At 40.8% G+C, this 23,219-nt stretch overlaps 1 protein-coding gene across 2 annotated transcripts in view; it reads right to left on the reverse strand.

Moving 5' to 3' along the window:
* The window catches only part of osbpl8 (oxysterol binding protein-like 8), a 93,566-nt gene that overhangs the window by 34,332 nt on the left and 36,015 nt on the right, over window positions 1-23,219 (reverse strand). Inside the window, exons 1-3 of one of the 2 annotated variants that reach the window (XM_085375590.1) lie at window positions 3,783-4,310; window positions 1,773-1,809; window positions 416-592 (exon numbers count right to left, since the gene is read on the reverse strand). In XM_085375590.1, the coding sequence (XP_085231716.1) occupies window positions 416-592; window positions 1,773-1,809; window positions 3,783-3,878 (310 nt within the window). In that variant the 5' untranslated portion in view covers window positions 3,879-4,310. Of the gene's footprint in view, window positions 1-415; window positions 593-1,772; window positions 1,810-3,782; window positions 4,311-23,219 lie in introns of those variants that run through there. The other variant, XM_085375589.1, reaches the window with a different exon arrangement.

The raw sequence follows: 23,219 nt of genomic DNA on the forward strand, positions 1-23,219 counted from the left end.
TATCCTGTCATTACCATAGCAGCCAAAAAATAAGGAGGAGGTCAAACGTTTGCATAAACAGTGAGCAGCATGAAGGGGTTAGGGTTTGAAAAGTACACGTTTCTGCACTTTTACAACATTTGAACCAACTAAAATATCCTGACTAATTTTTTAGTGTGAATGTGATCTGAGAGCACGTCATAAAGCACTTTTTGGGAGAATGCGTTACTACTATGACATAACGTACAGTAATGGAGACACGCTAAATCATGACCGAACGCGCTGATCTATAATAACCATGATGGACATGATTTCATTTCAGCTGCGTGCCATAACCCTCTCTCTCTCGCTCACTGTGCACTCAGCTCTCGAACAAGAACAAAGTGCAAACTAATGACAATAATAACAAACCAGTGTTTTGGAAAGCAGATCTTACCGTGGCTGTAGCTGACTCCTGGGCTGAGGGTAGAGGGGCTGGCAAGCTGCTCCCTGTTGGGTGTTTGGAGGCCTACTTCCTTCTCCCTCTCCTTGTCCCGCTCCTTCACCTGGCGCTGGCTCATCCTGCTCGGGGTCTGTGTCAGAAGGACGGTGTCATCACCGCACACTATGGCAGCTACATAAAAGGAGAAGGAAGAAGAGGTGAGAGATGAAAAGGGAAGACATCAGAAGAAAAATCTGACATGTTGCCACCTTTCTTGAAATCAGAGCACATCCACACACAACCCTCTTGTGGAGCATCTGATAGCTGCAGCCTTCTGTTTCATAACCTATTTTGATAACTTACATAATATTTGTTTTCAACATTATCATCATGACGGTTTTCATGAGAGCTGATAACCTGAAGATGTGAGCCTCTCCCCTATTACTCCACCTTGTTTACTGAGCCCTAATGAAGCAGGCAGGCAAGTTATTGCTTAGCAATGGGAGCCCATCTCGGATGAAGTGTGACCAATCCCATTGCATTAAAAAAACAAAACAGGACTCATGCATAAGTATGAAAACACTTCTACCATTTATGGTTCTAAAAATATTTGTAACAAGAAAAAACAACAACTGCTCTGGTCTTACTGGGGTCAGCAGCTAAATGTCTCTTGTTATCCCATCTCTATTTAAATAATGTGTTTACTCATTTATCTTTACACACACCATCTTGCAACAGCAGAAGTTATTGTTTTAGTTAAAATGGTTTCAGTTGCCAGTCTTGGGCAAGATATTAAACACCTAATGGCTCCACAATTCATTCATCAGAGTAGGAAGGTGTGGGAATGTTACACAGAAAGCACCTGGGTGTAGACAAAAGTGCTTTATGGGACATTTTGTATAAAGCTCTTCGAGTTCTCAAGAAGAGTAGAAAAGCACAATATGTGAACCAGTCCATATGGCTCTGTGCTATATTTGAAAGTGGAATTTACATATTAGACAAAGGAAAGAGCAACACAATCACATCGTTTTGCTTTAACATCTGAAGTTAAGGGTGAGCGTTCTTAATATCAGTTTATATACTACATAGAAAAAGTTCATCTTTGCACTCTGTTCAAAAGAATGGACTTTGTTTGCTTTTCCAAATGCAGATACATTTTGTTGTGAAGCCATATATGAAGTGGACAGTGACACACTTTCCCAAAATACATAATTAACTAACCACTAAAACTGACTTTAAATGCTCAATACTTGGGAAAAGCAAGAGCACATGCATTCTTTTCTAATCAATTTCAGCCTAAATATCAGTCCTGGCCAGTTTGCTGACTGGGTACACTGGCCTTAGCCCTTCGTCTGAAAGGTCACTGGCTTACCGGAGGTGGCATGCTGCTCTCTCAACTCTGCGTGTTGCTAGCAGGGCGAAAGGGTGGAGATGAGGGGGAAGGGCAAGACAGTGATAGCAGATAAAAACAGAGGGAAAGACAGAAAATGAAAGGGATTGGAAAATGTGTCAGAGGATTTTGGATAGAGATTAAAGGGGACGAAGGGGTGTCCGCCATGTGTTGTTCACCAGATGTTGGCAGTGGTGGGTTTGCGGGCAGTGGGGTTGGTGTATAGTGGGCAGCATCAGCAGCAGCATCAGCAGCAACAGCAGCAGGTGAAGCCGCAGCCGCACAGGACGACAACAGACAAACACACACACACACACACACACACACACACACACACACACACACACACACACACACACACACACACACACACACACACACACACACACACACACACACACACACACACACACACACAAAAAAACAGAGGAGACAAGAGACAGAAAAAAAACACATTAGTTTAACCAAAATGTGGATGGAAGACAACTTAACATAAATCTGTTGGGTGATGGAGGCAGTGGGAGGGAGACTTGGTGATACACAGCTATGGATAAAGTTACAGCGCACACACAAACATGATGGAGAATAAATGGTCACATTCCCAATGACTACCAATCAGCGGCCCATTAATTACAACAGCTGCTGCCGGAGAATCCCAAAATAATAATTAAGGGCCATCTCAGTGGTTGATCCCACACTGCAACTAACAACTGCTTTGCATTTAAAATGTCACTGAACGGTTGTAGCTCTTTAACATTTCCCAGAGGTCGTGTCTACCAATTAGTCAAACTCAAAAGACACAGTTTTATTGATCATCTGGGTTTCAGTTAGTGTCACATCTGATATTGACTATATACCTCAAGGCAACGTGACAGTGGGAACTGATTTTGATTAATGATGAATGAAACTGGTTTTACAAGATGAGTTTAGAAATCTTCAGCAAACCGAGTGAGTGCACATTCATTTTGAAAACTTAAAAATCAAATGTAAAATTAAAAAAAACCATGATTTTAATAAACCCAACGCTGCTTTGTGCAATGTGATAATGTCCTCATGCTAACCTGCTCTTAGAAATATTATGCACCAGCTTATTCTTACAGATTATAGTTAGCAGCTTCTGTCATTGCTAGGATATGCTAGCTGGCTAGCTATATGACTAAACCACACATCATATAAGGAGGAGACCTGACTCCTGAGCAGAAATCTATAGGAGATGGGGCAAAGAAGACAACTGTCATGTCTAAGCTCCCCAAAGAGCCAAACAACAGCCAAAGAAGCTATGTTAGCAAACATTGCGCATGCATAGTAGAAGTATAGAGCTGTGATCAGATGTTTACATACACTTATCATGAGCATGTTATGGTAATTTGAGCTTTGAGCTGCTCTTTTTCCAGGGTTGAATGATTGATTTAGCACCATACAACTTTAATAAGTGGTGCTGAAGGTTCTTCGATGTCTTTTAAGGGACAAACTCCAAACTCCAAAATTAATTCAAACTTGTGCACCCAATTCTTCAAAGAAATCATTAAAAGCCACAAATTATTTAATTAAGCAGGAACGTCTAAATAAGTGCTGGAGTAGTTTCAAAGGTTCCTGCCAAGTGACAAGAATCACTTTTAAAAGAACTTTGGCCAAATGAAACTTTCGGGATTATTCACTGGTTGCATGACATGTCATCCCTGCAGCATCAGCCTCAGAATAGCACAGGAGAAAAATATTAATGATTTGTGGATGCATCCTCTGGGTACAATAAATATCCATGTAACAGCACAACCACTTTGTTACTCAAGTGTTTTATATTTTCAGTACAGTACACCATTTACTTTGCAGGTAGTTATTAATGTAATGTCTCATAAACAGGAAGTTAATCATTACAATCAACTTAAATATTTCAACCATTGGTTTATATTTCTTATTAAGTCCTATCCGCAGAGCAATAAACATTACAGTGTAATTGGTAAGCAGCTCTGACCACAAACAACAGACACTCACCCACATGACTCCCTCCACCTGTGCACAGCGGAGAGTGGAAGCATTTAACAGCTGACCAAAAGCAACAAACAGGCTCTGATTAGGTTTGCTCACCATGGCCTCTCTTTATCTTAAAAGTAACAGCTCTGCAACAGTAAGGGCGCTGTTTCTGTTCAGTCATAACTCTGACACAGCAAATATCAACACGACTGCAGAAGATTCTTAATTTCACTACCTCCAAGATACCGTCTGGCTCAGGTTTACAGAAACCCATCATATTAGTCCAGGCAGCTGCAGTGAATAGATCTGGTGTCATGGTCACCGCCGGAGTGAAGCAGGATCCTATATAATCTCTAGTCAGACAAAACAACCATAGGCAGCTCAGTGAGAAGGAAGACGGGGAAAACAGGGCCACTGATTGGTTATTGCTCAGATAATCCTACAGATGAAATCAAATCACAAAGTTCTGATTGGTTAGAACCCAGAGACCTACTGGCTGAGAGGGCAGACGATACTGAGAGCTGCTCACAACAATAAGGGATTAGCAAACTGTCACTGAACGCCAGAGATCTATTAACGAGGCTTTGTGAAGAGGCACCAACAGAGTGCTTTCCTAATTTAATCTTGGCTCAGTGTGCTGTCTTACCATTACACTGAGGCCACTCCCACCAAGTTGCAAACAGATGACCCTCAGTCATTGGGGCAAAGAGGTCAGAGGAATTTGTTCCTGGAAGGCTGGTAGTTTTCTCTAAATACAGCACACAGTCTGATCCCAAAATAAACCACTTTTCCTCAAACTGTCTGTTCAATAAACTCACAGCAACTGTCAGCAGCTTCCGTGACTGACAGTCTTTGTGAACCCGGGGTGAATGCTGTTTATAACAACCTCACCTGGTGATTAGTGCTGATTAATTATGCAGATGAGAGTGTGGGTGGTGGTGAAGAGGCTGACAGAGACACAAAGTGAAGGGCCAGCAACAATCTCCAAGTGATACTAATAGAAAACAGAAACTGCGACAGGCAGCCCGAGAAAGAGTTTTAACAATACAGTTGAATAAAAGCGCACTTGCTGGACCACAGCAAGTGGCAAGAGCACATTAGCATTTGAAAAGCTTTTGTCACTATAAATTGATCATCAAAAAAAGGGTGGTGGGAGGTTTGCATGCACTAAGCTGACCTAAAGCATGAATCATTCAAACTCAAACTTTTTGTGACCAGGTTTTAATATTCTATAAATCCTCAAAAATAATGTCTGTTGTCAAGTTGTCTGTGAGATATGTACAGTCTGCTGTTTTCCCAGCACAAACATTTGTGTGGAGAATGAGAATCAACAGTGTACAACCCACATCCTCACAGCTGAACTTTTAGTGTCATGAATAATCTAACACGTTCATCTTTTTGGGGTTTCTACATGGAAAACAAAGTGAGGTAGAGATGGAGGAGCACTGACTCAAGTTCAGAGAGATAAAGGATGGAGGGGATTTCACCACACATGAGCCCATTCTGAAAACTCGCAGTTTTAAAGCCAGCAGGATTTTTAGCATTTGTCTGTATTTTGCAGTGCACTGCAATTATTTTACAGATAATCCTCTGTAAAATAATATTCTCACAATCATCATAATTAATATTACACTATTACACTGCTCAAAAAACATCCCAAAACTAAAGGGACACGTTAAAACCACATCAGATCTCAATGGCGACGTGCTGAATACTGATTTGGACTGAGTAATGTGAGTAATCTTGAGACTACGGTGAGAAGCAACAAATCCTCCAGCCATGGCACATTCTGATGTGCCTGGAGGAGTTGGACTACCTGTGCTGGAGTCCAGGTATCACCTCATGCTGCCAGTAGTAACACTGATATGATCCAAATGCAAAACTGATGAGGAGGGAAAAATGTCCTCCACCTGTGAAACCGTTAGTGCTTTGGGAGTAATCTCGTTGTTGCTCCTCTAGTGCCCCTGCTGTTCATTTCTTTAACACCACAAAGCAGCTTTTTTTTTCTACAGTGTATATTAGCAACCTAAAAATCACCTTCAGTGAAGCTATGAGTGACTGTAGTTGCTGAAACACACACACACACACGCACACGCACAACTTGTATTAGACTTTGGGAAAGCTAGCAGCTGACAACCATGTTTGGTTTGGAAACTTTTGATACTAAATTCCATTCCCAGTCTCGTACACGTACTGTGCTCTAATGCAGCGACCCCCAACCTTTTTTTTGCACCACGGACCGTGTGTCCGACAATATTTTCACAGACCGGCCTTTAAGGAGTTGCAGATTAATACAAGAAAATAAAACCAATACCGGTATCAAAAAAAGAAGATTTATTCATAACACACGGGAAAAGACCCAGGGAAATGGAGTTAACGATTAAAAAAATAACGCTAAAAAAACGATAAAAACCCTAAATTTCACACCCAAGCCTCAACTCTCGCGGTCCGGTACCAAACGACTCACGGACCTGTACCGATCCGTGGCCCGGGGGTTGGGGACCGCTGCTCTAATGCACATTGGATTTTTGAAGCTCATACAGATATCTACATTTGTATGCCGGATATATATCATACCATATCATATATAGCCAGCAATATTTCCTCAACATAAACTTACATTAATGTAAAAAAATATATAATAAAACAATGCATACTATCCAGCTATTTACAGGAGCTCCAGTAAGAGCTCTCTGATGAGCAAACCAAGCAATGTCTGCTGCACCTCCACTGCAGTGACTCTACTCACAGGCCTGAGGAGGAACGTACTGCATATCCACTGACAACAAGATCTGCAATGAGCCTGTGCTGGTGTATTAATGTATGCATTAACATGTGCATCATAAGATGTCTAAAATCCTTCACTAAAGTAGATGGATCTTAAAAGCATGGACATAGATATGTGTACATTTTACTGTCAGTGATATTTCCCATCATTAGAGAGAATAAAAGTTTCGAACCCATCAGCCTTATATAGGGCTGGGCGATATGACCCAAAATTCATATCTCGATATTTTTTACCTAGATGGCGATATAAGATATATATCTCGATTTTTTTTTTTTAAAGCCATAAAGTAAGAACAAAAAGAGAGTTCTTAGTCAAAGCTGTGTCCCAGATGTCACACAGGCACTTTTATTAACATAGAGCATAGATGTACATAAAATTTACTCAAAAATAAATTATGAGCATTTATTAAATAATAATGCTCCATAAATAAAAGAAAACAATGTTGTTTTTGTGCATAACAAAAAGCTCACAATTGTGCAGTCAAAATGTAAACTAAAAGACGCTGAGCGTAATAACAAAGACAGATTTCACAGCTGCTCTGTTCCCAACTTCTACTCTGTGACTGACAGCATTGAGTTTGAAATCCTCTTCGTAACCACGTCTCTTAACAGGTGCCATTTATGGTCCTTATACACAGTAGGGTAATATTACGTTGAAGCACAGTACGTATCACTCCGCGAGGCTCCTCGGTAGCCGTAATGCTCTGACAGTCCATCAAGCGGTGCAGCTCCGTAGCTTACCAAAGTCGTACTAAAACATTTTTTGACAGATTGCTGAGCGCCGTGTACCACATAAAATCGGTTCGCAGCCATCAAGCACAACCAGAATTCATACATAAGGCGCGCTGTCAACTTTTGAGAAAATGAAAGGATTTTAGGCTGTGCAGCGCCTCTGGGCTGCATGGCGTTAGCGTGGTTAGCTCGTTAGCGTGGTTAGCTAGCTAACACGTTGACGGCGTCCAGCCCCACGCACGGGTCGATGCGCAGTAACTCATTAACGGAGATTTGCCGTGTCCGTCTTGTCGCTTCCTGCAGGTGAAGCGATGGGGGAGGAGGGGGAGTTGTATTCAGTGAAGGAGGGGCGAGGCCGAGTAACGTTGCGTAAAGACAAAAGTGGACGAAAGAGAGGCAAACTTGCGGCTCCACAAGTATAGCTTTAACGTAACATAGACTATATCGATATAAAAGATATTGTCACATCTTATATCTCGTATAAAAATATATCGATATTTTTTTAAAACTCGATATATCGCCCAGCTCTAGCCTTATATTGCAAGAGAAAAATCATCATCATAATATTTTCATGCGGGTAGTGTTTCAGTTTCCACTGACAGGTTAATCAAAACAGATCTCAGATGAGTTGAGCAATCACAATTTTGTGTGCACGATCGCAGACGCACATGTAATACTGTAAGAATCTGAAAAGTTCTCACAGTCTGAAAATAAAGAAAACATTGGCAGCTATTGCTGCAACAGCTTACTGTGTTTGATTAAGGCAGATGCAAATAAAAAGGTAAACTCCCTGTGACAGCTCACCTAGTTTGATCCCACTGTGGTCTGTTCAGACCTGCAGGCTCAAACACAATAGATGTGCAAGTCAAGCCTGTACTTCAACCTCAGCCGCCGACATAACTGGATGACACCAGACAACCTTGTTTGAATTAATGAAGGAAACAAAGACGGGGGCAACGTTCAAGGTGTCCAGCTCCCTTTTAGAGGGGGTGAAAAGCAAGGTGACATTTTACTGTCTGACTCTTTTCATCTCGTTTTCATTTCAAAGCCAGCAGCTTGCTGTGCCGATGACATGACAAACAAGGACACTGCAGCAGATGCTGTGAGAGAAAACTGAAATACATTTTAACCACAGACACAGAGCAAAGCATCTGGGCTTTTTACACTTAGCAAGAAACGATTTTGAGATTATTAGTCTTTAATAAATTAAATCAACTTTCAGATAACAGTAACAGTATGTGGTTAAAGTCTGTATAGCCAAATATCCAACATTTAAGGCCTTGCGTCTGGGGAAGAGGCACAAACTTAGAGACAACCCTAATTTTGTCCATTTCCACATTTATTCAGAACAAACCCAACTCCTACATAAACGGAGGCAGTGCATTAAGAACACTCAGGCTTATCTACACAACGCTGGGAAACAAATGCTCATCCATATTCATACAGCTATAAAAGGTGATGATGTAACTACCTAAACAGATTCCACCCAATCAGAACGCACCAAACCTTCCAAACCTGACCCAGTTTCTTTTTAGCAGCAAGGAGAAAAGAATACCAACAGTTTTTTCCCCTATATCTGAAAGGCACCTTTAGTTACTAGAATCAAAATACAGCCTAAAACTCTTCTATATAATCTATATAATGAAAAAAATCCACAGCCTGTATGTTAGACGCCACAAAGGTGTTTGTCACTGAAGAAAGACACAATTACAGAGGCTAAAAATCTCAATAGGGAGCGACAGAGACAGAGCTGCAGGTTTCCAGGTGCTAGACTGCTGCTGGATGGCTGAGTCATCACTGGCAGCTATTTTTAAAGCTCCACATAGCCACTGTTACTGTATGAAACTTTGTTTATTTTGTATAAAAGCTGATATTTTGAAATGTCACATGCACAACTCATGTCTGTCGATGTGTAGCCTTTATATTGCATTTATGTAATATATATTTATATTGCAAGTGTAACGTGTGGCTCTAAAATCTCTTATGTTCCACTGTGTTGTGATATAGTTGTGATATGAGGCCATGGCAGGGTATTTACATAAACTTGTCCCGTTCATACTATACTTAACAATTCCTCTTTATACAAATATGCTGGTTTAGCTCAATAACACAATCCAGAATTCTATTCCTCTTGATTCAGCTAATATGTTATCAGACAGAGGCTTAGAATTAAACAGCACAGCACTGATTTATAATTGTGTCAGCAGGAATAATATTGTTACGATTTTAAAAGTACTGGAGATTACTAAAACTAAAACATCTCTGAGCGTTTCATAAATTCAATTGCACCATTAACATACATACACATTTTATTCAATTAAGAACGAGCTTAGCAATCGAAACTGTGAGTTTCTCCATTTGAATGTTATGCTTTTGTTTTTTCCAACAGCATTGTGCATGCTATTGCAGTGCACACACGCACACACTCCCACACAGATAGGATTTCTCTAACCCCGATAGCAGGACCGAGCAGAGACTGTCCTTCTAGCTCCTTTTTGCTGTCCACTGCTCTCCACTCACCAGCTGCCTCATATCCTCAAACCCAAACAGTAAAGCTGTGGGCTGTAAAAGCAAAACAACAAGCTGAAAGACATCAAAACAACTGATTACTAAATAATTACTAAGCACGCCAAACCTGAAGAGCTGCAAACAAAACTCATTATTTAATTTTCAGGAAAACCACTGCATGCTTAAGACATGAAGTGAAGAAAAACCTTTCATATTAGCCATCACAGCTAATATGGAACAGCAGCTGTTGTGACTCTGGCTTAATCACTACTGTTAGATTAGAAGCTTTGCCAGCTGTGTATCAAACTAATGGTCGCGTTCACACTTATACTACCCATAGTGTATATCAGCAAAGGAGTTTCGAAATGCATGTGCTAATGTGCTTTCAGCAATTCAAATAGTTTACTAACTGAAGAGTTCCTCATAAAAAACACCTCACCCTCTTTTCCCAGAACTGTGCTGTCTATAAAAACCCTCCCTCAGCCAATAAACTGCAAATAAAACTCATCATTTATTATCAGGAAAACCACTGTATGGTTATCACATTTCTTATTTGTAGACTCTGCAACTGAACAAAACTAAACAGTCTGGGAACCCAGTGGTTCTTAGTTCACTGGTTAGTTTCTTTAGCCAGTAAGAACCAAGTCTTAAAATGATTCGATTTTTATTCCAATGTAACAGCACTTTGTGTCACCTGTGGTTGTTTTAATGTGCTTTATAAGTAAAGATGGATGGATGCAGTATATCAGCAGAGCGAACAGTTCAAATTTTGTTGCAATGTGCCAGTCATCATAGATAAACTTTACCAATAAAATGCTAAGTCATCACCAGACAATAGGCAGTGGTTTCAAAATTTCTGCTCTCCACACAGACAGCATGCAAACCAGTTTTTACATAATGACATTAAGATATGCATTTTTAAAAGATTAACCTCATACAAGCTGGTTCGTGCCAAGTCCTATCCATCATAGACTGCTGTATGAAAGAATGTAAATTCAATTAAAACCTAATTCCTGACGTGATAAGCACTAACTGAAACCTCCTGACGTTCAAACACAGAGGACAGCAGGAACAGCACTGGAGCCATTTAGACTTCAGGTTCTGGGAAAGTAGAAAAACACTCCAACTGTATTTTGCTTAACAAATGACCAATTTGTTGATTAGCAAATTATATTTTTTTAATGAATTAATTAACTGCTCTAAAGTAAAACTCCCTGAAGGGAACAACCTAACAGGTTCAGGGGTTTTCTAGTAGATGTCCTGATGGACGGTAGAAAGAGTCCTGTTACATTAAACATCAAAGCAACACAGAAGCACTTATTCTAATAACAGGTTTGTTTTGTCTCATAAAATGATTTCAAAAGTGACTTTTTTTTCAGAATGCAAAGCCAATTTCACTGGATAGTTACAAAGTTAGAAAGTGCGTTCATTAGATCTGCTTACACTTAGTTTGCTCCTCGTTTACAATAAAGAGGTTTCTGGGCTGCCTCAAGTGATTGATGGAAGAAATATCTGCATAAAGAGGAGCAGTACAATAAAATGTTACATCATAACAGAGTACTTCACATCTCATTTGTGCAATACACTGTTTAATCATGTAAAATATTCTAAGCTGCAATCTAATGAAACTCAAATATCCCTTCTGCAGCAGTCTTAGTGTGAAACCACTGCAGGCCAGCACGCAGTCCTGTCAGAGTATCTTCAAAGTCTGGCACATCCATCAGAAAGTCCCTGGCTAAAGGCCGACTTCAGAGGTAGAGAGCTGCAGTATGGGATGGTGCTCATGGGTGCTGACCAAAGGGTGGCTTATTTACAACTGGAGTGGAACTACAGCAGGCATCACAAATGAAACGTCTAATGGTATGGGCTCACAGAGATCTGTATGCACTGGCCAAGATACTGCCAAAGTAAGGCAAGAGCCAAGCCCATAACCTGAATTTACAGGGTGAGCCAAGGTATTTATTTCAGTAAAGAGGGAGCAACCATCATGCAAGTCTGTTAAAAAGTGAATGGCAAATGTTTTATTGTTTCATCTGTGTCAATTCCACAGAATAACCAAAAGCAATTGGGCAGAATGAATGATGACCGTGCAGAATTTCCTTCCTGGTCAATGATGTAATTGGAACATCGCTGCTAAAACTAGTCCGTTTTTGTTTACTGCACTTGATTTCCACATGCTCAAACACAGGTGTATAATCCTTCTGTTTAATGTTTTGGGAGAGCTGTAGGTGTTAGGCTTACATACTAGAAAGAAAGGTGTGGACAAAATGATGAACACTGCGTGCTGGGATACAGTACCAATGCAGTTTGAAACCTGTTTAAGTCGGTAGCTTTTCAACCCTGTGATAGGGAGCAGGTGTGGAGACCCACAGGGCTGCCTGACAGTGAGGCTGCTCCTGTTAATTACCCTGTTGAAACCAAGCCGTGTCATTATGCCGTCTTTAAGTACATCTCTGTGCCCTGGAAATTCTGATATAGCTCAGAATGAAATACATGCTCCTCTAATGCCTTGCCTGATGCTAATCATGTAGTGGAGCCAAGCTTTCAGACAGATGTAACAGAAGCTGCTTAGAATGGCTGTTGTTAAAGTCTGAAACTGTGGACTACAGCAGACGGTGTGTAAAAGAGACCCAAAAAACAAAACTGGGGATAAAAGTTCTTTGCATTTGGCACTTTGAGGAATGTAAATATTAAGCACAATACTGCTATACAGTGGGGCAAAAAAGTATTTAGTCAGCCACCGATTGTGCAAGTTCCCCCACTTAAAATGATGACAGAGGTCAGTAATTTGCACCAGAGGTACACTTCAACTGTGAGAGACAGAATGTGGAAAAAAAAATCCATGAATCCACATGGTAGGATTTGTAAAGAATTTATTCGTAAATCAGGGTGGAAAATAAGTATTTGGTCACCTCAAACAAGGAAAATCTCTGGCTCTCACAGACCTGTAACGTCTCCTGTAAGAAGCTTTTCTGTCCCCCACTCGTTACCTGTATGAATGGCACCTGTTTGAACTCATCATCTGTATAAAAGACACCTGTCCACAGCCTCAAACAGTCAGACTCCAAACTCCGCCATGGCCAAGACCAAAGAGCTTTCGAAGGACACCAGGAAAAGTATTGTAGACCTGCACCAGACTGGGAAGAGTGAATCTACAATAGGCAAGCAGCTTGGTGTGAAAAAATCAACTGTGGGAGCAATCATCAGAAAATGGAAGACATACAAGTCCACTGATGATCTCCCTCGATCTGGGGCTCCACGCAAGATCTCATCCCGTGGGGTCAAAATGATCATGAGAACGGTGAGCAAAGATCCCAGAACCACACGGGGGGACCTGGTGAATGACCTGCAGAGAGCTGGGACCAAAGTAACAAAGGTCACCATCAGTAACACACTACAACGGCAGGGAATCAAATCCCGCAGTGCCAGACGTGTTCCGCTGCTGAAGCCAGTGCATGTCCAGGCCCGTCTGAAGTTTGCCAGAGAGCACATGGATGATACAGCAGAGGATTGGGAGAATGTCATGTGGTCAGATGAAACCAAAGTAGAACTTTTTGGTATAAACTCAACTCGTCGTGTTTGGAGGAAGAAGAATACTGAGTTGCATCCCAAGAACACCATACCTACTGTGAAGCATGGGGGTGGAAACATCATGCTATGGGGCTGTTTTTCTGCCAAGGGGACAGGACGACTGATCCGTGTTAAGGACAGAATGAATGGGGCCATGTATCGTGAGATTTTGAGCCAAAACCTCCTTCCATCAGTGAGAACTTTGAAGATGAAACGAGGCTGGGTCTTCCAACATGACAATGATCCAAAACACACCGCCCGGGCAACAAAGGAGTGGCTCCGTAAGAAGCATTTGAAAGTCCTGGAGTGGCCTAGCCAGTCTCCAGACCTCAACCCCATAGAAAATCTGTGGCGGGAGTTGAAAGTCCGTGTTGCTCGGCGACAGCCCCAAAACATCACTGCTCTCGAGAAGATCTGCATGGAGGAATGGGCCAAAATACCAGCTACTGTGTGTGCAAACCTGGTAAAGACCTATAGTAAACGTTTGACCTCTGTTATTGCCAACAAAGGTTATGTTACAAAGTATTGAGTTGTATTTTTGTTATTGACCAAATACTTATTTTCCACCCTGATTTACGAATAAATTCTTTACAAATCCTACCATGTGGATTCATGGATTTTTTTTTCACATTCTGTCTCTCACAGTTGAAGTGTACCTCTGGTGCAAATTACTGACCTCTGTCATCATTTTAAGTGGGGGAACTTGCACAATCGGTGGCTGACTAAATACTTTTTTGCCCCACTGTAGATACAGTGAGGAACACTGGAACTCACGTTTTGATTTTCTATTGATGCTACTGAAAGTATTCAAATTAGCTACTAGCAGTTCCTCTTTGCAATGGCTCCATGAATATAGAGAGAACCACTGCAGGAAGTTCAATTTTGAGACTTGAGTTATTCTGATTCTAAAAACATCATTAAGTCCGTGTCTTAAGATGTGACTGTGTTATGATTCAGAATGAGTCTGACTTTTGACTCAGTCTTCCCCTCGCCTCAAAATCTTTCCGTCCACTTACAAGCTACAGTTACTGCCTCATATTATATGAACTCAGTGATGTAAAATAACAATTGTACGCCAAACAAATGCTTGGATCAGTGCAAACCTGACAGCTTTACGTAGTTTAAGTAGTGACAGTGTTGCAGAACGAGTCTCTTAAATGTTTGCCATTTTTAGTATTTTCTCAATATTCCATTTAAAACACTTAAATTGATACTTAGCAGGCAATGGCTTTAAATATTACTTGATAGACAGTAATTTCCAGATGGGCAGAAAACAACAACTGGCTGATCAACATAGCTTTAAGTGCTGCTTCACTCTAAATGTTGTTTATGATAAAGCAGAGTTTACAGTGTAGACTGCTGAATATATTCAGCACACCACTGGATTTTCAACATTTTTTTAGGGTCAAAATTCGATTTCCACACAAAATAGCATGCCTTGGAAGATGCTCAATTGCAATTAAATGTAAGCTTTAACTTCTACTCGAGATAAACTGAAGTAGTGTGTGACACAATGGAAATTGGAAGCAATGCAGGGTCAGACAGGAAATCCATACAGAGATAATTCTAAGCAGAAACACTGGAGCAAACAGGAAGAATCCCAGTGCGTTTCTGTTCATCATCCTGTCTCTCCATTCCTAACTCTAAGTCTGATAACAACCCCTTGTAGGTGTCGCAGAAGTAAGTAGATTAAAAAAAATATCGGTTTTACAATATAAAGGAGTTTATACAATCATGTTGGGAGATGGGGGAGAAATGTGAAACCTGATACAGGTGATCAACAGCATTTCATGAAATTGTAGCATTTCATCACGCAAGTCTTTAAAACTGGGAAAGTGGGGGTGACTGGGTGGATTTCACACAGAATGGAATCTCAGTTTTATCAAGCCCAGAGCAGCAGGGAGGTGAAAGGGAGTTCTTATGATAGACCGACATAACCAGCACCAATTGATTAGTTAAGTCCTGTCATGGAACACCTAGTTCTTCACTACCTCAGCATCTTAAAAATCAGTTGTTCCAGACACAGGATAAATTATTGAAGTTATTAAAAAAACAGCACATCACAAACCTGAAGGAGGGTGAGGCGGACATAACTTCATAGGCCTGTTGAAAGTTGACTTAGGTAAACTGCATTTCTGAAATTGACCCAGTTCCCCTTCGTCACAACAAACGTCCAGCACATTTCTACTAGCAACCACTAACACTACCTGCTTCTTTGTAAAATGAAAACGCCCCAGGACAAAAATGTAAATACAGTTTGGTAAAGCGCCTTACAATGTGAACAATGTAAATATCAATATTTATGTTACTGTATCAGGCACCATGGAGCCCAACTGGCATTAGCCATATAATACTAGAATTAGCAGCATATCCATGGAGGGACAGCACCCTGACTGCAGCTATCGGGATGAAATCTTGAACGCACTGTCACACAATACACTGGGCAGTGTGTTCTGAGTTACTCCTGGACAATGCCTGACCTCATGTGGCTAGAGTTCCTGGCAGTTCCTGGAGAATGATGGAATTGATACTACTGACTGGCCCCCATTAATGCCTGACCTAAATCCAACAGAACACCGGGACGTTATGTTTCAGTCCATCTGATGCTGCAAGGCTGCACCTCAGACTAGGGCTGTTCGATATAACGATATATATCGGATGACGATATAAAAACATCTATCGTTTCATTTTACGCTATCGTTTGTTTCGTGGTGTCGCAAAATAAACTGTTTACGGCGATATTTTTTCATGGTTCTGATGGACACTGTAGTGGCTATATTAATTAGTTAAAGTTCTCTCTTTCTCTTATATTTAATATAACCACACTACAGATGGACAAGCGCCTGTTTTTATGCGTTGTCGTTAGCAACAACGACGGTAAAACCATCGCGTGTCCGCTTGTTTATGTTCCACATAAACCTTTCACAATAAAGCTCAAGATCCTGTTGAGACTTTTCAAAATAAACTGAATCATGTGAAAGAGCAGATTATTTACGGATGAGAAGTAAAAAAGAGCCGCCAGGTGCTAAAAAAATAAACCTTAGACTCAAACGTTAGAACAGGCTTTTCCCCGCAGCACGCCGTGTAATAAATACTCACAAAGAAAACGGCGCCGTTACAACTTATGTCTAAAAATGTATCGTTTCATGCATCGGCTAAAACACTCGACTCCAGGTACACGACGTCCAGCTGGAAACACTTCACGCAAGTCGAGCTGCCTGAGATTCACAGATTTTACAGAAAATGTAACATTGTTGTGATTTATATCGTTATCGGACGATAGATGTCTTATATCGGGATATGAGATTTTGGTCAAATCGCACAGCCCTACCTCAGACTGTTCAGGAGTTCAGCCCTGGTCCAGATCTGGAAGGAGATCCCACCAGACACCATCCATCGACTCATTAGGAGCATCCCCAAATTTTGTCAGGCATGCATACAAGCACGTGGGAGCCATACAAACTAGTGAGTACTATTTGTTGTTGTGGCCCACTGAATTTTCATTCCCATCAAACGATGTGGCATCCTTTAGTTCCTCAAACATTACACTGTCCCATTGAGAATGGGGGGGAAAAAATCAGCGTTTTCCAAGAGTTTCTTTAATTTTTTTGATCAGTGTATTTATCTGATAACGCTAGAATTTGAGTGATTTTGGAATTGGAAAGTCACTTAAGACCTCTGTGTAATACTCGCTAAATGCGCGTTCACAATTCATTCTTTATCCTGTTTCTTTATTCTAAGATCTGGCTCCAGACGCCAGCAGCTGTTCAGAATGAACAAGCTCAGGGCTTGGCCAGTACTGTCAATCTGATTACACTCACTCCAGTCCTAGCTGCCTGCAGCCCTTGGATAGCTCCAAGACTCCCGCAGGGTTTCTTTTGCAGGAGGGGAATATAATTAAACAGAAACACAATCATTCCTGGAAAACACTGCTGTTACATAACTCTAGTGCACCAATACATAATTGGGTAATTTGCCTTTAAATGAGACACACACATGGTCAGACAATTAAGAATCTGGTCTGCCGTTTCTGCTGTTAATTGATCTGACTTAAAGAAAAAAAATGCTTCATTGTGATCTCATTGTAGGCCTCATTAGGGTTTTAATTGGACTTGAGAGGGTTGCATTAAGGAGCTATTATGCTGTTATAATGTAGTTGTATTCCTGCCTGTGGCTTGCTTGCAAGCAACTAGAGTCAGCCCCCCTCCCATCATTAGGCTTGAGTGGATCCATGCTTCAGCTGCAGCAGCCTTCCTTATTCTTACACTTGAGAAGAAATCTGTGAAGACACATACTGAGCCATCTAACTCTTCATTACAGCTCCAACAGAAGCAATACAATCTGAGTTGGCTGTACCCACAGCCCTTGAGCAAAGCACGCAGTGAGAGTTGGCCTTCATTCAGTGACAACACACTAAGTAAACAAACAGAGTGGAAACAACAAGGCAGGCTCTGTGTTTTTGTGTGAAACCTTATCACAAACAGTTACATGTAGAGCTTCAAATTACTTACTCTTACTGCAGCAGTAGTTCAAAGAAACAAAGCATCTTCTAGATCAAAGCTCTTCTAAAGCGACACTGTGATCAACTGTAACTGCAACCAACCCAGCAGACACACATGCAGTGTTAAGGTTCACTTACAGAAACAAAGGAAATGCGTACCATGTGTCAGTCAGCAGAGGGATGTGAGCTTGTCGCTGCTACCACGTCTTGATCGGACTAAACCTGGTACAACAAGCCACTGAGCACAGCCCGTCTCTGTCTCCCACACACACACACACACAAACCAAACACTAAAGGGAGGAGACAAGGCAGCACCGAGAACAAGCATGCAAGAGAATTTAAGCCTCTCTATGATGAACGCCGTTTCCTCTCTTGGCCAGTCCTTTTCTTCCTCTTCTCATCACTCACAGCCTTCAGTAAAATTCTTATTGTCCCACTCAAGCATTACATCGCAGGCATTTATTTACTGTGTCATGAGTGCTTTTATCTATCCTCAAAAGCACTCATGACTGTCTCTCTTGATATCTCACCTTCCATCTTCACAAAAAAACATGAAACAATGTTTTTACTCTCCGTTTTACAACAACGCAAACATGTTTTTCAGCCCAACATCATCTGACTGACACGCAAAGCAGCAAAGCACCCGCACAACTGCAAAAACAAGGAAGTAGGCTGTCTTCTGTTTATAAAGGACTGAACTGGCAGCCACAATTAAAACGTAGTGCGCTGAAGCAGTTATTGCAGAAAGGCATGCATCCCCTCGAGCGTGGCTACTGTAACCACACGGCTCTTCTGCACCAATAAACCAAAGTGCCGATTTCCGAAGCCATCGTGGAAAATAACCCCAAAGGAGGACGCACACGCGCACGCATGCACGCACGCGCACACTCCAGTTTCAGTCTGATTGCTGTGGCATCTTCAGTAAGCGCAAATAATCTGCAAAACAAGACTCAGCCAAACAGCTTCCACGCCAGTCTCATCAGCAAACGCATTTAGACTTGTCCAGTGTCTCATGAGGTCTGCAGCGTTTACTTTATAAATACTTCGACATCTTTGCAAGTAGCCTAGAAGAAGGTTTCAAAGGTTGAGCGATGGGGGGGGGGGGGGGGGGGCAAGTACAGTCAGCAGTAGCTGCTGAACAGAGCCTGTTGTGGTTCTCATCTAATCTGTTGCTAGCTAGCATGTAAACCTTACTGGTGACAGGACAATATAACATGGGAAAAAACAAACTTAATGTGGGTGGAAACTTAGATGTGCCAACAGTTTTTCCCCACCCTCTTCTCTTTGGCAAGTCACAGTGCTCACAGGCACAATGTATCTGTTACATATAATATAATACATACTGTATAATATGCTGAATAAACCTAATTTCTGTTTACTTAAATATATTAAAAATAACATAAAATTGAATTACTTTTGATTATCTTGAATTTATTATTAATTATTTACAAATTAAGTTAACAGGACTTCAGAGTACTTGTGTTACAACCCCAGGTACTACTACTTTACAGTCATCAGTACAGTCCACTCCCCCCTCTAAAAACGTTTATAACTTTCTATTTTAACAGTTCAAACACCAAATATATCTTAAACGATCATCCTAATGAAAATAATTATCAAACATTTTAGCTCTATGAAAATTTAAAAAAAAAATAAAAAATCAGCAAATAGGCGAATTATCCGAGTTATGTTCCACAGAAAAATCCAGGAATAGGTGAATTCACGAATACTGAACCGCAAATCGATGGAGGTCGCTGTACAATTAAAGAAAAAAGAAAAAAGATGGCTTCTTCCTTTTTCTGTACTCTCTGTACCTCTACAAACTTAATGCATGGATGCTACATACACATGTTAACACAGTGTGCAGAGCATCATTCTTGTGCTTTTAGAATAAAAGACAGCGTTGCTTACTAGTGTTAAGATAGTATCAATAACTACCAGCCTGTCAGGACCCAACTCTCAAAGACTGGTTGGATCGGTGGTTGAAATTCTCCCCATTCCTCCACATACCTCTCTGAGGGAAGATAAGTGAGTCTGTGTCTAAGCATTTCTGAATTAACACCAGCCCAATACGGTGATCGGTCACCTACGTGGAACTGAAAAGCAACCAAGGACTGAACTTTTTCTTCACATTTGATACAGCACTATTTAGGGCACATTCTATGTGAAAGACCAGATGCCACACTGTGAATGTCTTCCAGGAGAGAGAGACGTGCAACTTATTAACCCAAAGATGTGAGGAACTGAAAAAGACTAAATTAGAGTAAGAATACATCTGCTCCGAAATCTGGAAATAACCTTTCAAAGAAAAGTGGTGCACATGAATAAAAAATTTTTAAAAAAAAAGCTCTGTCATAACAGAGGTAGCTGATTGTATATGTTGGTAGTCTTAAGGAGGCAGTCAGCATGTAGCCTGCTGGGAGAGATGACTGTGATTCATAAGTCAGGGTTCAAAGTTATTTTCAGCTTCACAAAAAACGCCTGTTTCTCTCACTTTGCAGTTCAAATAGTGGAAGCAACCAGAGTCTTACGCAAAGAGCATGAACAAAGTCAACCAGCTCTATCGAACACACTCAGACACGTAAAACTCATTTGCAGCACTGGCCATTAAAATTAGACCAAAAAGTTCATCTGCAGACAGCGTTTTCTCAAAGAAGAAACAAAGCACTCTTTATACTAGAGACACGAGCTGCACTGTTAACCCATTAATATCATTTAAGAAATCTGGTTTTACAGGGTTTTTTTACTCTTTTTTTTTCTTAAGAAATGTTCAGAGATCGTTTTTAAAAGAAGCAGAGCTTTCTAATGACAATTTTAAAAACTTTTTTTAAAAACTCACACACATTAGTTTTATGGGTAAAGACACGATTGTTATCGGTTTGAATGTAAATCAGGTTTCCCATTGGTGATGACTCTATATGTGGCACTTGTAGAAATCAAACATTTCAATGTTTCTCTTAGCGAAACTTCTTTATGGAGCCTTTAATGTAAATAGTAGTGACAATTCAAATATTAAATGTTTGGGTTTTTCCCACAGTGAAACTGTGAAGTTAGCTTTACTGTTTCAGTCTACTCCTTAACATGAAATGCAAGCAAGCCTGTAATTATTACTTGTTTTTGTTTTGTTTTTTTGTTTTTGTTTTTTTGTTGTTGTTTTTTTTTTTTGGGGGGGGGGGGGGGGGGGGGGGGATTTTCTGTAACCTGTCAGAACACTACATTACTTCATGCTAACAAAGCTACTTCTTACCTGACAGTTTGCATCAAAAATAGAAAACGTTTGAACAGGATTAAGGAGTAATAGTAGCTCCAAAACTACATGCAGTCTGTGGTATATGTTCAGCGGTGTTATCAAAATTCAGATCTTAGACAAACACAGACACAAACCACTCGCTAAAGAACTCAGGAAATGACTATATAGGAAATAACAGCCCTCAGTACAACTTACTACTTACTGCTAAACTCTGCTGAAAAGCTCTGTTTGTCAGCAAACTGCGTAAGAAGGCCTGACATAGTGAAAAATACTCAACTCAGTATAAAAACAGACTGGTTAATGCTTCACATAAAACTATGCGAAAAAAATGTCTTCAAACACCGATATGACACACGAGAAACTGAAAAAAAGGGTATAATTGTTAGAGTGAATTGTTAAATGTTGTCATTTTATGCTTGCCAACTCTGATGAAAGGAATTCCACTGTCCTTCCCCCCAGATTCTCGAGGTTCTGGGTGGGGGGGGGGCTGTAATGTTTTATTGCAGATGCATCCTATCTGGAAGATCTGCTTCTTGTGATGTTGCTCCTGCTTTTATGACCCTTTGGTCAGCAGGAGGTAACACACACACATTCTTACACACACACACAAGCACACACACATTCTCACATAACACACACACACACACATTCGTACAGAAGTTCACACATATACATACAATGCCTCGTCTTAGAACCATGCGGCCGTTGCTTTGCTGTGATGTGTTTTGTGTGAACTGTCTCTCAATAAAAGGCAGTGAGAGAAGGCCGCCGTCGGGGTCATTTTCGTGGTGGACACAGACGAGGCCTCCCTTGCGCAAGTAATCGATCGATCGACTGTCTTGTTTTCTTCATGATGAATAAGTCACTAGCATTAGCGGGGCTTGTGGAAACACAGACCCAAAAATAATGTATTCATTTAACTCTAATGAACTCTGTGAATCTACTGCTAACAAATTTTAAGCCCAAGCATTGATTCAGCATCTAGAATACTCAATAGGGAGATATTTTTTCTTTGCATGGGTCGTCTACCAATGGGAAGGTCGGCAGATCGATCAACGGCCCTTATACGATTTGCCCTGATGCATCCATTGGAGTGTGAGTGTGTGTGAATGTTAGATAAAAGTGCTTATGTATATATATATAAATATATATGCACTTTGAGTGCTCAGAATTGAGTAGAAGGCTGCTATACCAGTAGCAGACCACTTATTTATAAGTAACCTTCAGTTCCTCTGATTGTTTTTCCACTTCACTTGTTCTTTGTCTGTTGAAAACAAAGGCTATAATTTGCACTTCAGTGGTCATAACAACAACGATCTGTAAAAGTGCCATGTATCATATGTGACACTACACAGGACTCCGAGGACAGCTGCCACTCTTCTAGCATCATAACTACAGCTCATGAGCAGACAATCAAGTTGAGGAAGTCGATACTCCAACAGTGGTGTTCACCTGTTTGTCAGTGTGCACACCAGCAAAGAGGAAGGGAAGCTTTATCAGTTTAGAAATCAGCTACAGCTGCCACATCATCTTTTCAAAGTTACTGTTTTTTTCTAGCTTTCAGTTTCAGTTTCTGAGGTCAACGCTGTGAAAGATGAGCTTGCTTTTCCTGTTTACTTTAACCAGTTTGTTTTAGTGGTGACAATGTGTTTAATCAGCCCACGCTGTCACCTCTGCTCTGTCAACACCACCCTCATCTACACAGTGATGCTTACAAAGTAAGGCAGCCTCAGTTCCTCACTCCCCAAGAGGAGCCTGAAGCCAATTTTCACCTCTGGTTCCTTGAAGCCTCCTGTTGCTTCTTCCTCCTGTGACATTATGTGGCATTTTGGATTTCGGTACAAAGAGTCTCTATAAGCTCTGCTAGTTGAAATCTTTTCATCAGAGCCGCTCTGTTTATTTTGCCGATACCTGGGGCAAAATAAATATTCCTGACTATTAGTCTGAACAGTGTTCTGAACGAAGCATAATCTGACTTTGAACTTGCATTTGAAGTCAGGGCTGTGGTGGGCAACTTTCACAGCTGAAAGTTTAAACAACTGAAGGTGCTGTTTACATAGGTGCTCATTCCCTTAACCCATTGTTCAACTGCATAATGGTTGTTGTGCCT

The sequence above is a fragment of the Diplotaxodon limnothrissa genome, linkage group LG17, assembly GCF_057381915.1.
Source record: "Diplotaxodon limnothrissa isolate DT_005_m linkage group LG17, D_limnothrissa_male_GT1.1, whole genome shotgun sequence".
Classification (NCBI taxonomy): Eukaryota; Metazoa; Chordata; class Actinopteri; order Cichliformes; family Cichlidae; genus Diplotaxodon; species Diplotaxodon limnothrissa.